This window comes from Pseudonaja textilis, chromosome 1 (assembly GCF_049901715.1).
Source record: "Pseudonaja textilis isolate UNSWEBS1 chromosome 1, rPseTex1.2, whole genome shotgun sequence".
NCBI classification, from domain to species: Eukaryota; Metazoa; Chordata; class Lepidosauria; order Squamata; family Elapidae; genus Pseudonaja; species Pseudonaja textilis.
In genome coordinates this window covers 302,034,877-302,047,137 of record NC_141990.1, presented here as the reverse complement: position 1 = coordinate 302,047,137, position 12,261 = coordinate 302,034,877, and the positions used below count along the sequence as shown (strand labels likewise).

Sequence of the window (12,261 nt, the reverse complement as noted above, 5' to 3'; positions counted from 1 at the left end):
TCTGCCTCCGGGATACCTTTCCCTTTGGGCACTGAAATTCCAAATTTGGGCATATGGAACTTGGGCATTTGGAATTTCTTATCCCCTTTCAGCTTCACATCAGGGCCCTGCAAAGAAACCTTTCGGTTGGAGCCTCTCGTCTACTTCAGGAGCTTTCAGTTCCAGGCTGGCTGATCCTGTGGGAATCTTTACTTCTGGGGCTGAAATGGTAATATCTCCTCCCTTCACCTCCGGCTTCTCAACCTGGAGCTTAGTTTCGGGAAGAGAAATGTCCACTTTAGGCATACTGACATCCACGTCGACTTTGGGACCTTTGATGTCTGGTTTGGAGAATCCCATACTGGGCATCTTGAACTTTGGCATGTGCATCTTCAGTCCTCCCCGTCGATGGTGCCTTCAGCCTCTGGCAATTTACGGCCGCTGCACTCAGACACTTCAACTTTTCCTTTGGGAAGGGTGATGTCAGTCTCAACCTTTGGCAAGGAGATCCCGACTTCTGGCCCTTTGAGCTTGGGGACCTTGGCGCTAGGCATCTTCACTTCGGGCATTTGATTTTGCCCTTATCTCCAATCTCACACGTCCAAGCTAGGGGCATCTACCTCCACGTGTGGAAGCTTAACATCAGTCTCAAACTCTGCAGAGGGCAGGGTCACTTCCGCTTTCAATTCTGTCTTGGGCAGCTCTGCTTCCACAGAAGGTACACTGATTTCTGCCTCCGGGATACCTTTCCCTTTGGACACTGAAATTCCAAATTTGGGCATATGGAACTTGGGCATTTGGAATTTCTTATCCCCGCTTTCAGCTTCACATCAGGGCCCTGCAAAGAAACCTTTCCGGTTGGAGCCTCTACGTCTACTTCAGGAGCTTTCAGTTCCAGGCTGGCTGATCCTGTGGGAATCTTTACTTCTGGGGCTGAAATGGTAATATCTCCTCCCTTCACCTCCGGCTTCTCAACCTGGAGCTTAGTTTTGGGAAGAGAAATGTCCACCTTAGGCATACTGACATCCACGTCGACTTTGGGACCTTTGATGTCTGGTTTGGAGAATCCCATACTGGGCATCTTGAACTTTGGCATGTGCATCTTCAGTCCTCCTCCGTCGATGGTGCCTTCAGCCTCTGGCAATTTTACGGCCGCTGCACCTTCAGACACTTCAACTTTTCCTTTGGGAAGGGTGATGTCAGTCTCAACCTTTGTCAAGGAGATCCCGACTTCTGGCCCTTTGAGCTTGGGGACCTTGACGCTAGGCATCTTCACTTCGGGCATTTTGATTTTGCCCTTATCTCCAATCTCCACGTCCAAGCTAGGGGCATCTACCTCCACATGTGGAAGCTTAACATCAGTCTCAAACTCTGCAGAGGGCAGGGTCACTTCTGCTTTCAGTTCGGTCTTGGGCAGCTCTGCTTCCACAGAAGGTACACTGATTTCTGCCTCCGGGATACCTTTCCCTTTGGACACTGAAATTCCAAATTTGGGCATATGGAACTTGGGCATTTGGAATTTCTTATCCCCTTTCCAGCTTCACATCAGGGCCCTGCAAAGAAACCTTTCCGGTTGGAGCCTCTCGTCTACTTCAGGAGCTTTCAGTTCCAGGCTGGCTGATCCTGTGGGAATCTTTACTTCTGGGGCTGAAATGGTAATATCTCCTCCCTTCACCTCCGGCTTCTCAACCTGGAGCTTAGCTTGGGAAGAGAAATGTCCACTTTAGGCATACTGACATCCACGTCGACTTTGGGACCTTTGATGTCTGGTTTGGAGAATCCCATACTGGGCATCTTGAACTTTGGCATGTGCATCTTCAGTCCTCCCGTCGATGGTGCCTTCAGCCTCTGGCAATTTACGGCCGCTGCACCTTCAGACACTTCAACTTTTCCTTTGGGAAGGGTGATGTCAGTCTCAACCTTTGGCAAGGAGATCCCTACTTCTGGCCCTTTGAGCTTGGGGACCTTGACGCTAGGCATCTTCACTTCGGGCATTTGATTTTGCCCTTATCTCCAATCTCCACGTCCAAGCTAGGGCATCTACCTCCACGTGTGGAAGCTTAACATCAGTCTCAAACTCTGAAGAGGGCAGGGTCACTTCCGCTTTCAATTCGGTCTTGGGCAGCTCTGCTTCCACAGAAGGTACACTGATTTCTGCCTCCGGGATACCTTTCCCTTTCGACACTGAAATTCCAAATTTGGGCATATGGAACTTGGGCATTTGGAATTTCTTATCCCCGCTTTCCAGCTTCACATCAGGGCCCTGCAAAGAAACCTTTCCGGTTGGAGCCTCTACGTCTACTTCAGGAGCTTTCAGTTCCAGGCTGGCTGATCCTGTGGGAATCTTTACTTCTGGGGCTGAAATGGTAATATCTCCTCCCTTCACCTCCGGCTTCTCAACCTGGAGCTTAGCTTCGGGAAGAGAAATGTCCACTTTAGGCATACTGACATCCACGCCGACTTTGGGACCTTTGATGTCTGGTTTGGAGAATCCCATACTGGGCATCTTGAACTTTGGCATGTGCATCTTCAGTCCTCCCCCGTCGATGGTGCCTTCAGCCTCTGGCAATTTTACGGCCGCTGCACCTTCAGACACTTCAACTTTTCCTTTGGGAAGGGTGATGTCAGTCTCAACCTTTGGCAAGGAGATCCCCACTTCTGGCCCTTTGAGCTTGGGGACCTTGACGCTAGGCATCTTCACTTCGGGCATTTTGATTTTGCCCTTATCTCCAATCTCCACGTCCAAGCTAGGGGCATCTACCTCCACGTGTGGAAGCTTAACATCAGTCTCAAACTCTGCAGAGGGCAGGGTCACTTCCGCTTTCAATTCGGACTTGGGCAGCTCTGCTTCCACAGAAGGTACACTGATTTCTGCCTCCGGGATACCTTTCCCTTTGGACACTGAAATTCCAAATTTGGGCATATGGAACTTGGGCATTTGGAATTTCTTATCCCACTTTCCAGCTTCACATCAGGGCCCTGCAAAGAAACCTTTCCGGTTGGAGCCTCTACGTCTACTTCAGGAGCTTTCAGTTCCAGGCTGGCTGATCCTGTGGGAATCTTTACTTCTGGGGCTGAAATGGTAATATCTCCTCCCTTCACCTCCGGCTTCTCAACCTGGAGCTTAGTTTCGGGAAGAGAAATGTCCACCTTAGGCATACTGACATCCACGTCGACTTTGGGACCTTTGATGTCTGGTTTGGAGAATCCCATACTGGGCATCTTGAACTTTGGCATGTGCATCTTCAGTCCTCCCCCGTCGATGGTGCCTTCAGCCTCTGGCAATTTTACGGCCGGTGCACCTTCAGACACTTCAACTTTTCCTTTGGGAAGGGTGACGTCAGTCTCAACCTTTGGCAAGGAGATCCCTACTTCTGGCCCTTTGAGCTTGGGGACCTTGACGCTAGGCATCTTCACTTCGGGCATTTTGATTTTGCCCTTATCTCCAATCTCCACGTCCAAGCTAGGGGCATCTACCTCCACGTGTGGAAGCTTAACATCAGTCTCAAACTCTGAAGAGGGCAGGGTCACTTCCGCTTTCAATTCGGTCTTGGGCAGCTCTGCTTCCACAGAAGGTACACTGATTTCTGCCTCCGGGATACCTTTCCCTTTGGGCACTGAAATTCCAAATTTGGGCATATGGAACTTGGGCATTTGGAATTTCTTATCCACACTTTCCAGCTTCACATCAGGGCCCTGCAAAGAAACCTTTCCGGTTGGAGCCTCTACGTCTACTTCAGGAGCTTTCAGTTCCAGGCTGGCTGATCCTGTGGGAATCTTTACTTCTGGGGCTGAAATGGTAATATCTCCTCCCTTCACCTCCGGCTTCTCAACCTGGAGCTTAGCTTCGGGAAGAGAAATGTCCACTTTAGGCATACTGACATCCACGTCGACTTTGGGACCTTTGATGTCTGGTTTGGAGAATCCCATACTGGGCATCTTGAACTTTGGCATGTGCATCTTCAGTCCTCCCCCGTCGATGGTGCCTTCAGCCTCTGGCAATTTTACGGCCGCTGCACCTTCAGACACTTCAACTTTTCCTTTGGGAAGGGTGATGTCAGTCTCAACCTTTGGCAAGGAGATCCCGACTTCTGGCCCTTTGAGCTTGGGGACCTTGACGCTAGGCATCTTCACTTCGGGCATTTTGATTTTGCCCTTATCTCCAATCTCCACGTCCAAGCTAGGGGCATCTACCTCCACGTGTGGAAGCTTAACATCAGTCTCAAACGCTGCAGAGGGCAGGGTCACTTCCGCTTTCAATTCGGTCTTGGGCAGCTCTGCTTCCACAGAAGGTACACTGATTTCTGCCTCCGGGATACCTTTCCCTTTGGACACTGAAATTCCAAATTTGGGCATATGGAACTTGGGCATTTGGAATTTCTTATCCCCGCTTTCCAGCTTCACATCAGGGCCCTGCAAAGAAACCTTTCCGGTTGGAGCCTCTACGTCTACTTCAGGAGCTTTCAGTTCCAGGCTGGCTGATCCTGTGGGAATCTTTACTTCTGGGGCTGAAATGGTAATATCTCCTCCCTTCACCTCCGGCTTCTCAACCTGGAGCTTAGCTTCGGGAAGAGAAATGTCCACCTTAGGCATACTGACATCCATGTCGACTTTGGGACCTTTGATGTCTGGTTTGGAGAATCCCATACTGGGCATCTTGAACTTTGGCATGTGCATCTTCCGTCCTCCCCCGTCGATGGTGCCTTCAGCCTCTGGCAATTTTACGGCCGCTTCACCTTCAGACACTTCAACTTTTCCTTTGGGAAGGGTGATGTCAGTGTCAACCTTTGTCAAGGAGATCCCGACTTCTGGCCCTTTGAGCTTGGGGACCTTGACGCTAGGCATCTTCACTTCGGGCATTTTGATTTTGCCCTTATCTCCAATCTCCACGTCTAAGCTAGGGGCATCTACCTCCACGTGTGGAAGCTTAACATCAGTCTCAAACTCTGCAGAGGGCAGGGTCACTTCTGCTTTCAGTTCGGTCTTGGGCAGCTCTGCTTCCACAGAAGGTACACTGATTTCTGCCTCCGGGATACCTTTCCCTTTGGACACTGAAATTCCAAATTTGGGCATATGGAACTTGGGCATTTGGAATTTCTTATCCCCGCTTTCCAGCTTCACATCAGGGCCCTGCAAAGAAACCTTTCCGGTTGGAGCCTCTACGTCTACTTCAGGAGCTTTCAGTTCCAGGCTGGCTGATCCTGTGGGAATCTTTACTTCTGGGGCTGAAATGGTAATATCTCCTCCCTTCACCTCCGGCTTCTCAACCTGGAGCTTAGTTTCGGGGAGAGAAATATCCACCTTAGGCATACTGACATCCATGTCGACTTTGGGACCTTTGATGTCTGGTTTGGAGAATCCCATACTGGGCATCTTGAACTTTGGCATGTGCATCTTCAGTCCTCCTCCGTCGATGGTGCTTTCAGCCTCTGGTAATTTTACGGCCGCTTCACCTTCAGACACTTCAACTTTTCCTTTGGGAAGGGTGATGTCAGTGTCAACCTTTGGCAAGGAGATCCCGACTTCTGGCCCTTTGAGCTTGGGGACCTTGACGCTAGGCATCTTCACTTCGGGCATTTTGATTTTGCCCTTATCTCCAATCTCCACGTCCAAGCTAGGGGCATCTACCTCCACATGTGGAAGCTTAACATCAGTCTCAAACTCTGCAGAGGGCAGGGTCACTTCTGCTTTCAGTTCGGTCTTGGGCAGCTCTGCTTCCACAGAAGGTACACTGATTTCTGCCTCCGGGATACCTTTCCCTTTGGACACTGAAATTCCAAATTTGGGCATATGGAACTTGGGCATTTGGAATTTCTTATCCCCGCTTTCCAGCTTCACATCAGGGCCCTGCAAAGAAACCTTTCCGGTTGGAGCCTCTACGTCTACTTCAGGAGCTTTCAGTTCCAGGCTGGCTGATCCTGTGGGAATCTTTACTTCCGGGGCTGAAATGGTAATATCTCCTCCCTTCACCTCCGGCTTCTCCACCTGGAGCTTAGTTTCGGGGAGAGAAATGTCCACTTTAGGCATAGTGACATCGATGTCGACTTTGGGACCTTTGATGTCTGGTTTGGAGAATCCCATACTGGGCATCTTGAACTTTGGCATGTGCATCTTCAGTCCTCCCCCGTCGATGGTGCCTTCAGCCTCTGGCAATTTTACAGCCGCTTCACCTTCAGACACTTCAACTTTTCCTTTGGGAAGGGTGACGTCAGTCTCAACCTTTGGCAAGGAGTCTTTTACTTCTGGTGCTTTAAGTTTGGCGACTTTGACACTAGGCATCTTCAGTGAAGGCATTTTGATTTTGCCCTTCTCTCCAATCTCCATATCCAGACTGGGGGCCTCTATCTGCACGCCTGTCAACTTAATGTCAGCTTCAATCTCTGCAGTTGTGAGTTCCGTTTTCAGTGCAGTTTGGGGGAAGTCCGCTTCCATGGAAGATATGGAGAGTTCTCCCTGTGGAATAACTTTCTGCTTGGGAAGTGATATCCCAAACTTGGGCATTTGTAATTTTAACATTTTGAACTTATTCTCGTCATCTTCCAGTGTAATGGCTGAACCATCTGCAGGAATTTCATCTGATGTAATATTTGTTTCTTGATCTGTTGTTTTCAATTCCAAAATTCCCTGACGTGCTTTTGACTTTATGTCCAATTCTGGGATGTTTATGTCAGCAGTAATTTCTTCCATCTTAAGCTCAGGTTTGGTAGCCTTACGGTCAGCTTTGGGAAGGGATAAATCCGTTTTAGGTATTTTGATGTCCACCTCAACTTTGGGACTTTCAATTTGTGGTAATGCATACTTGCTAGCAATATTTGGTTCTTTTCCTTTTTCCTCTTTCTGATATTGGGTTTCAGTTTGTACTTTTGAATCTTTTTGCTTTTTCTTCCTCATTTTTGGAATATTTTGTGAAACTTTGATCTGAGAGTCTGTAATATCTTTTGCTTGAATAACTGCTGTTTTCATCTGTGTTGTTGCAACTGTAGGTTCTTGTTTTGTAAATTCTAAATTTGATTTTAATTTCTTTTCTTTGGATTTTGTAATAGTTAGTTCAACATCAGGGTATTTTCTTGTATGTTGTGGTAGTGGAAATACTGTTTCTGATACACCTCTTTTTGGCTCTTTTTCTTTTGGTTTTCTGTCTACATCTAATGGAGTATACTCTCTTGTCATTATCTCTGAGAGTTGCACTGTAGTATCATTCTCATATTCTTTGAATGGATTTATTTCATATGGTTCTTGTTTTTTGTGCATCTTAAATCCAATAGCTGGAAACTTTAGTTTCTTTTGGTTTTGTTTTTTAATTTTTCCATGAATTTCTTCTGGCTGGAATTGTGATTCTGTATCTGTGCTTGTAGGAGAAACATCTGGAATTCCATGTTCATATGCATCTGATGTACTTCGAGATCTTCTATGTCCCAAAATCTTCTTTCCCTTAATGGACTGGAATTTTGGCCATGAGAGTCTATCCTTTTTGGTTCTTTTTTGTCTTCCCACTCTTTGTTTTACAATTAAGTTTGTTCTATCTTCCTCCGAGATTGTCTTCTCAGATATTTCCATTGTATCCATTCCCTGGAGAGAAAAATTCTGAAATGAATATGTTTGTTTTTAAAAACTGTATATGGAGTATTATTTATATCATTTTGTTTTTTAATTACAAGGTTTATAATATGCTATAATCAACTCCCCAAATATATATCTGTGCTTCTGGCTGAATGGTCTGTATTCCCCTGGGTAATGGGAGAGCTTGAAGCTCCTAAGATTTGGCGATGCACATCCTTATCCACCGGCCTATGGTGACACCCTGTTGCCCATCGAAGATGGTTGGAATGACACAAACAGGGATTCTGTTTTTCGAAGAGGAGCTGTTCTCTTGATGTATATGCGGAGGGCCCTCCTAACGTCCAAGGGATGACATTTCTTCTCCAGGGCATGAGTTAGGCCTGGGCAGAAGTCTGGCAATATTATTTCCTGAGCCCTGTGGAACCAGGAATTCACCCTGGGAACAAAGGAGGGGTCCAACCATAGAACCATCCTGTTCAAGTGAAAGATGCAAAGGTCCTCTTCTACTGAGAGGACCGCCAATTCGGAGATTCATCTGGCCGAAGTGATGGCCACGAGGAAGGTGACCTTGAAGGTTAGGAAGTGCAGACTGGCTGTCCACAGCAGCTTGAAAGGCACAGAGGTGAAGGTCTGTAGTACTTTGGGCAGGTCCCAGGTGGGATACCTATGTACCATAGGAGGTTTTAGTTTAGTTGCACCTCTAATAAAACCACGCACAATTGGGTATTGAGCGAGGGACTCCAGAGCCCCACATGCTAGCACCGTGGACAGAGCAGCCATTTTGCTGCAAACGGTGTTAGGGGAACAGTCCCTTGTCCAGCCTGTAGGAAATCCAGCATCTGTGGAACTGATACCAAGGTGGGGTCAATGTGACCTTTGGAGCACCATCTACAAAATGCTCTCCAGGTCGAATCATAGATCCTGTTAGTTGATGGCCTCCTGGAGGCCTGAATCGTCTGTATCACCTTCATGGAGAATTTATCCTTCCTCAGGATACTCCTCTCAAATGCCAGATAGTCACCTGGAGCCACTGTGGCTGAGGGAGATTTTGTCCTGAGGAATCCTCCTGGGTCAGGATAATGAGAGGCTGACCAGATCTGCGTACCATAGGCATGGGTAGGGTGGGGAAACTTTTAAAAGTCCTAAAATTACTTCACTAACAGGTAGATTTTCACGATGTACAGCTTAATCTATAGTATAATTCAAGAACAATATATTACCTGACTTAATTTTTCCTTTTTGGACTGTGTTGCAGAATGTACTGCTTCCAGCTCATCTTTCCCAAGAAGTTTTCTTTTAAGATTGAACTGTACTTTGTATGGCTCAGAGTACTGTAATATCTTAAGTGCATCTTCATATTTGATATTATCAAAAAAGATTGTGGCACTCAAAAGCTGATCACCTGGAAAACAGAAACAAGGCTTTCAGACTATCAGATAAACCCCACAGTTCCTTGTCTAAATTTGCAAAGTGTACCACTTTTTATTCACTTTTTAAAAGTATATACAGATTATCCTCAATTTACAAGTGTAATTAACCCTGGAACTATGGTTGTAAATTATACTGGTTGTTAAGCAGGTCATCAAGTGACCATGCCCAACAGTCTTTTCTGTTGTGGTCATTAAGTGAACATGGCAGTCATAAAGTGAACACTGCCGTTGGCAAAAAGCAGTCATGGTATTGCAGGATTTTGCAAATGGCCATAAATACAGGCCAGTTGCTGAGCACTCAAGAGGCAATCACATGACCGAGGGGGGAGGGCAACCATCAGCCCTTCGAATCCAAGTCATATGTACCTTTTTGGGAGTCCATTATAACTTTGATCTGGTCGTAAATCGAGAACTACATGTACGATTTTATCCTGCCCTGCAGCTTGTTCATCGTTCAATAGGTATGCATACTTTTAAAAAAGTACTGTATGGTTATTACTTTTTTAATGTATGCTTTAAAGATAAGACCATTTTCTTAGTTAATGGTTTTAAGAGAAAATATAAATATAATACAAAAGCAATACTGTACCTTCTTTTAGACTAAATAGGTTTGATGCTGGGGACTCCTTGAGCACTTGCTTCACAAATATGCCTTCGGCTCCCCCACCAGCGACACTGAATCCACTTGCTCCAGATTCCACTTCGGTTTGTAATGTCACTTCCATAGATTCCTAGTTGTCCCAAAAGGTATGCTATTAAATCTCATCTCTAAATTAATTCATTCTTCAATTCATTTATATCATGATGTCACTCATGCTGTCATTAACAAAATAGTAGTACTTGACTGTACTACATTGCCAGAAAAAGCACATATTAAATTTACTAAAGAGCCACAAACATTTCCTGGCACCAAAAGACAAGCAAAATTATAAAATAGATAACAAGGTTTTTTAGAGTTTAGATTTATTACCAGCTTTCTGGATGAGTAATGTAAATAAGCCTATATCACAAGGTCAAAATGTAGGATTTGACAAGAAAGTATTAATATTTCTTAATGATCCATGATAGGCAGATAAAGATTTTTTAGAAGATATAAACATCTCTCTGGTATTTTTGGAATGGAAGACAAGTAATTTTAAATGAGAATCCACTTGCTCCAGATTCCACTTCGGTTTGTAATGTCACTTCCATAGATTCCTAGTTGTCCCAAAAGGTATGCTATTAAATCTCATCTCTAAATTAATTCATTCTTCAATTCATTTATATCATGATGTCACTCACGCTGTCATTAACAGAATAGTAGTACTTGACTGTACTACATTGCCAGAAAAAGCACATATTAAATTTACTAAAGAGCCACAAACATTTCCTGGCACCAAAAGACAAGCAAAATTATAAAATAGATAACAAGGTTTTTTAGAGATTAGACTTATTTTATTCACAAGACCCAGGATTTTCAAGAATTCTAGCACAGTGCTTTCCTATATTGAAAGTCACACCTGAAGCCTAACAGGTACTTAATCTCACCTGTGAATCACTCATTTTGAAGGTGGAGTCTCTTCTTTGTCTGTTCTCTATATCTTGCTGAAGCTGGAAATAAACATGCAAACTTTAATGCTCCACCACACAAAAGCAGGAAATATATGAACAGGCTTTAGATATTTCTAGGACTTGACATAGTTAATTGCCTTTTTTTCCAATTAACTGCCTTACAATCAACATGTAGGGCAAAGGTTCTGTTATTTACACGAAGCTAGCCTTAAACAAATCTGTCATAGCCCCCTATTGTGGCAACACTCCTGACTTATACTGATGACAAGAGTACACTCTTTTTGTTTAAGAGAATACCGTTCGCTGTGCTCCTCCAGCCTTATAGACTATCATGCTTCATGGCTTCCCCAGTCAACTTCAGTAGAAGTCGAAATACAATGCATTCACCATTCTCTGGGCCAGCAGCCCTATATGTAAATGTACTTACTATGCTCTCTTGCCCATCAGTCTCTGCTGGCAACTTTGCGTGCAAATGCACATCATGTAGAAAACCAGGCAGTGGTGGGATTCAACCGGTTTGCAACACTTCAGCTGAACCGATTGTTAAATTACCCCTCACTCTTTACCTTGCCCCGCCCACCTTGACCGATGCCTACATTCACGCTTGTGGCATAGCTGCTGCTGCTCCGCAGCCTCTGCATCCCAGCTGATCTCTGCCTGGCGAGTCTTCCTCCCTTAGCTGCCTCCCACACAGCCCATCCCACTTGCCTGCCTTTGCTGAGGCCTACCTGATACCTGCATAGGTGACTGGATGTGTAGCTGACATTTGGCTTCCAGCGCCAGAGAGGGCAGGGAAGAAGCAGCCGAGCTGCTGCTGCCTTTCATTGGGGGACGTGGAGCGAGATGGAGCTCCTTTTGCCGCCTCTTTTCCCCACCCCCTCGCCAGGCATGGCAGGGCTTCCTGCCCCTCACTTTCACTGTAATTTGAGAGTATGGCAGGTGGGGAAAGGTGGGGTGGGAGAGGAAGGGTATTCCAGACTCCAGGGCCTACTGGCTTCTTCCCAGCAGCTCTTGCTCTGCCTTTTGGTGTCAGTGGTCAAAGATGAGGTTTTTGTGGGCAGAAGAGTTTGCCAGCACCGGCCAGATGCCCTTGTTTTCCCCAAGCATTTTTTGCCTATTTAATTTTCAACTCCATCACATTTCTCCGTCACGTTTCTTGCCATCGTGTGCAGGGAAACAAAACATTGTGGCAGTTAAAAATATCTATCTATTTCAACTTCTCACGAAAGAAAAAAAAAATCACGAAATTGGAATCAATTGATTTTTTTTTTTTTTTAGTCCCACAAACTTTTCCTGCAAACAATAGCAAAAAACGTGATGGAGCTGAAAATCAGGTAGGGAAAGCAACGCTTGGGGAAAGTGAGGGCATCTGGCTGGTGGTGGGTGGGGCAAGCGGCAGAATCATGGTGGAAAAAAATGAAGCTGCCCATTAACGGCCAGGACCACCCCAATAAACAAGCAGCAGCCGCAGTGGCTCCGTGGCACTCTGCTCCTCCTGCTGGGAAGCGCGCCCAGCCGTATGTGGCCTTTCCTCAAATAGGCTGACTGTGTGCACATGGGGCACTTGGAGAGAGAGAGCAAGAGACCTCTCCAACCTGTTTTTATGTGTGTGTGTGAGAGAGAGAAAGAGAGGGAGGGAGGGAGCAATCTGTGCTTGCCAAGGCACACAAACTTCTGGCAGTGGCAGGGCGGCTTCTGAACAGCATGATCTCCCCCACTACCCAGTCAGCCAGCTCCACCT

General features: G+C 46.0%; 2 protein-coding genes across 2 annotated transcripts in view; both read right to left on the bottom strand.

The window, feature by feature from the left end:
• Positions 1-572: 572 nt before the first annotated feature.
• On the bottom strand, positions 573-1,492 carry LOC148128280 (uncharacterized). Its single transcript, XM_087932706.1, is given in 2 exon segments — positions 573-794; positions 797-1,492. Coding segments are annotated over 2 exon segments (918 nt in total).
• A 24-nt stretch (positions 1,493-1,516) lies between these two features.
• LOC113435043 (uncharacterized) overlaps positions 1,517-12,261 on the bottom strand; it is a 72,856-nt gene continuing 62,111 nt past the window's right edge. The window contains exons 4-7 of the mRNA XM_087922265.1: positions 10,497-10,559; positions 9,559-9,700; positions 8,760-8,941; positions 1,517-7,548 (exon numbers count right to left, since the gene is read on the bottom strand). Of these exons, the coding sequence (XP_087778391.1) occupies positions 2,803-7,548; positions 8,760-8,941; positions 9,559-9,700; positions 10,497-10,559 (5,133 nt within the window). The 3' untranslated portion in view covers positions 1,517-2,802. The remainder of the gene's footprint in view (positions 7,549-8,759; positions 8,942-9,558; positions 9,701-10,496; positions 10,560-12,261) is intronic.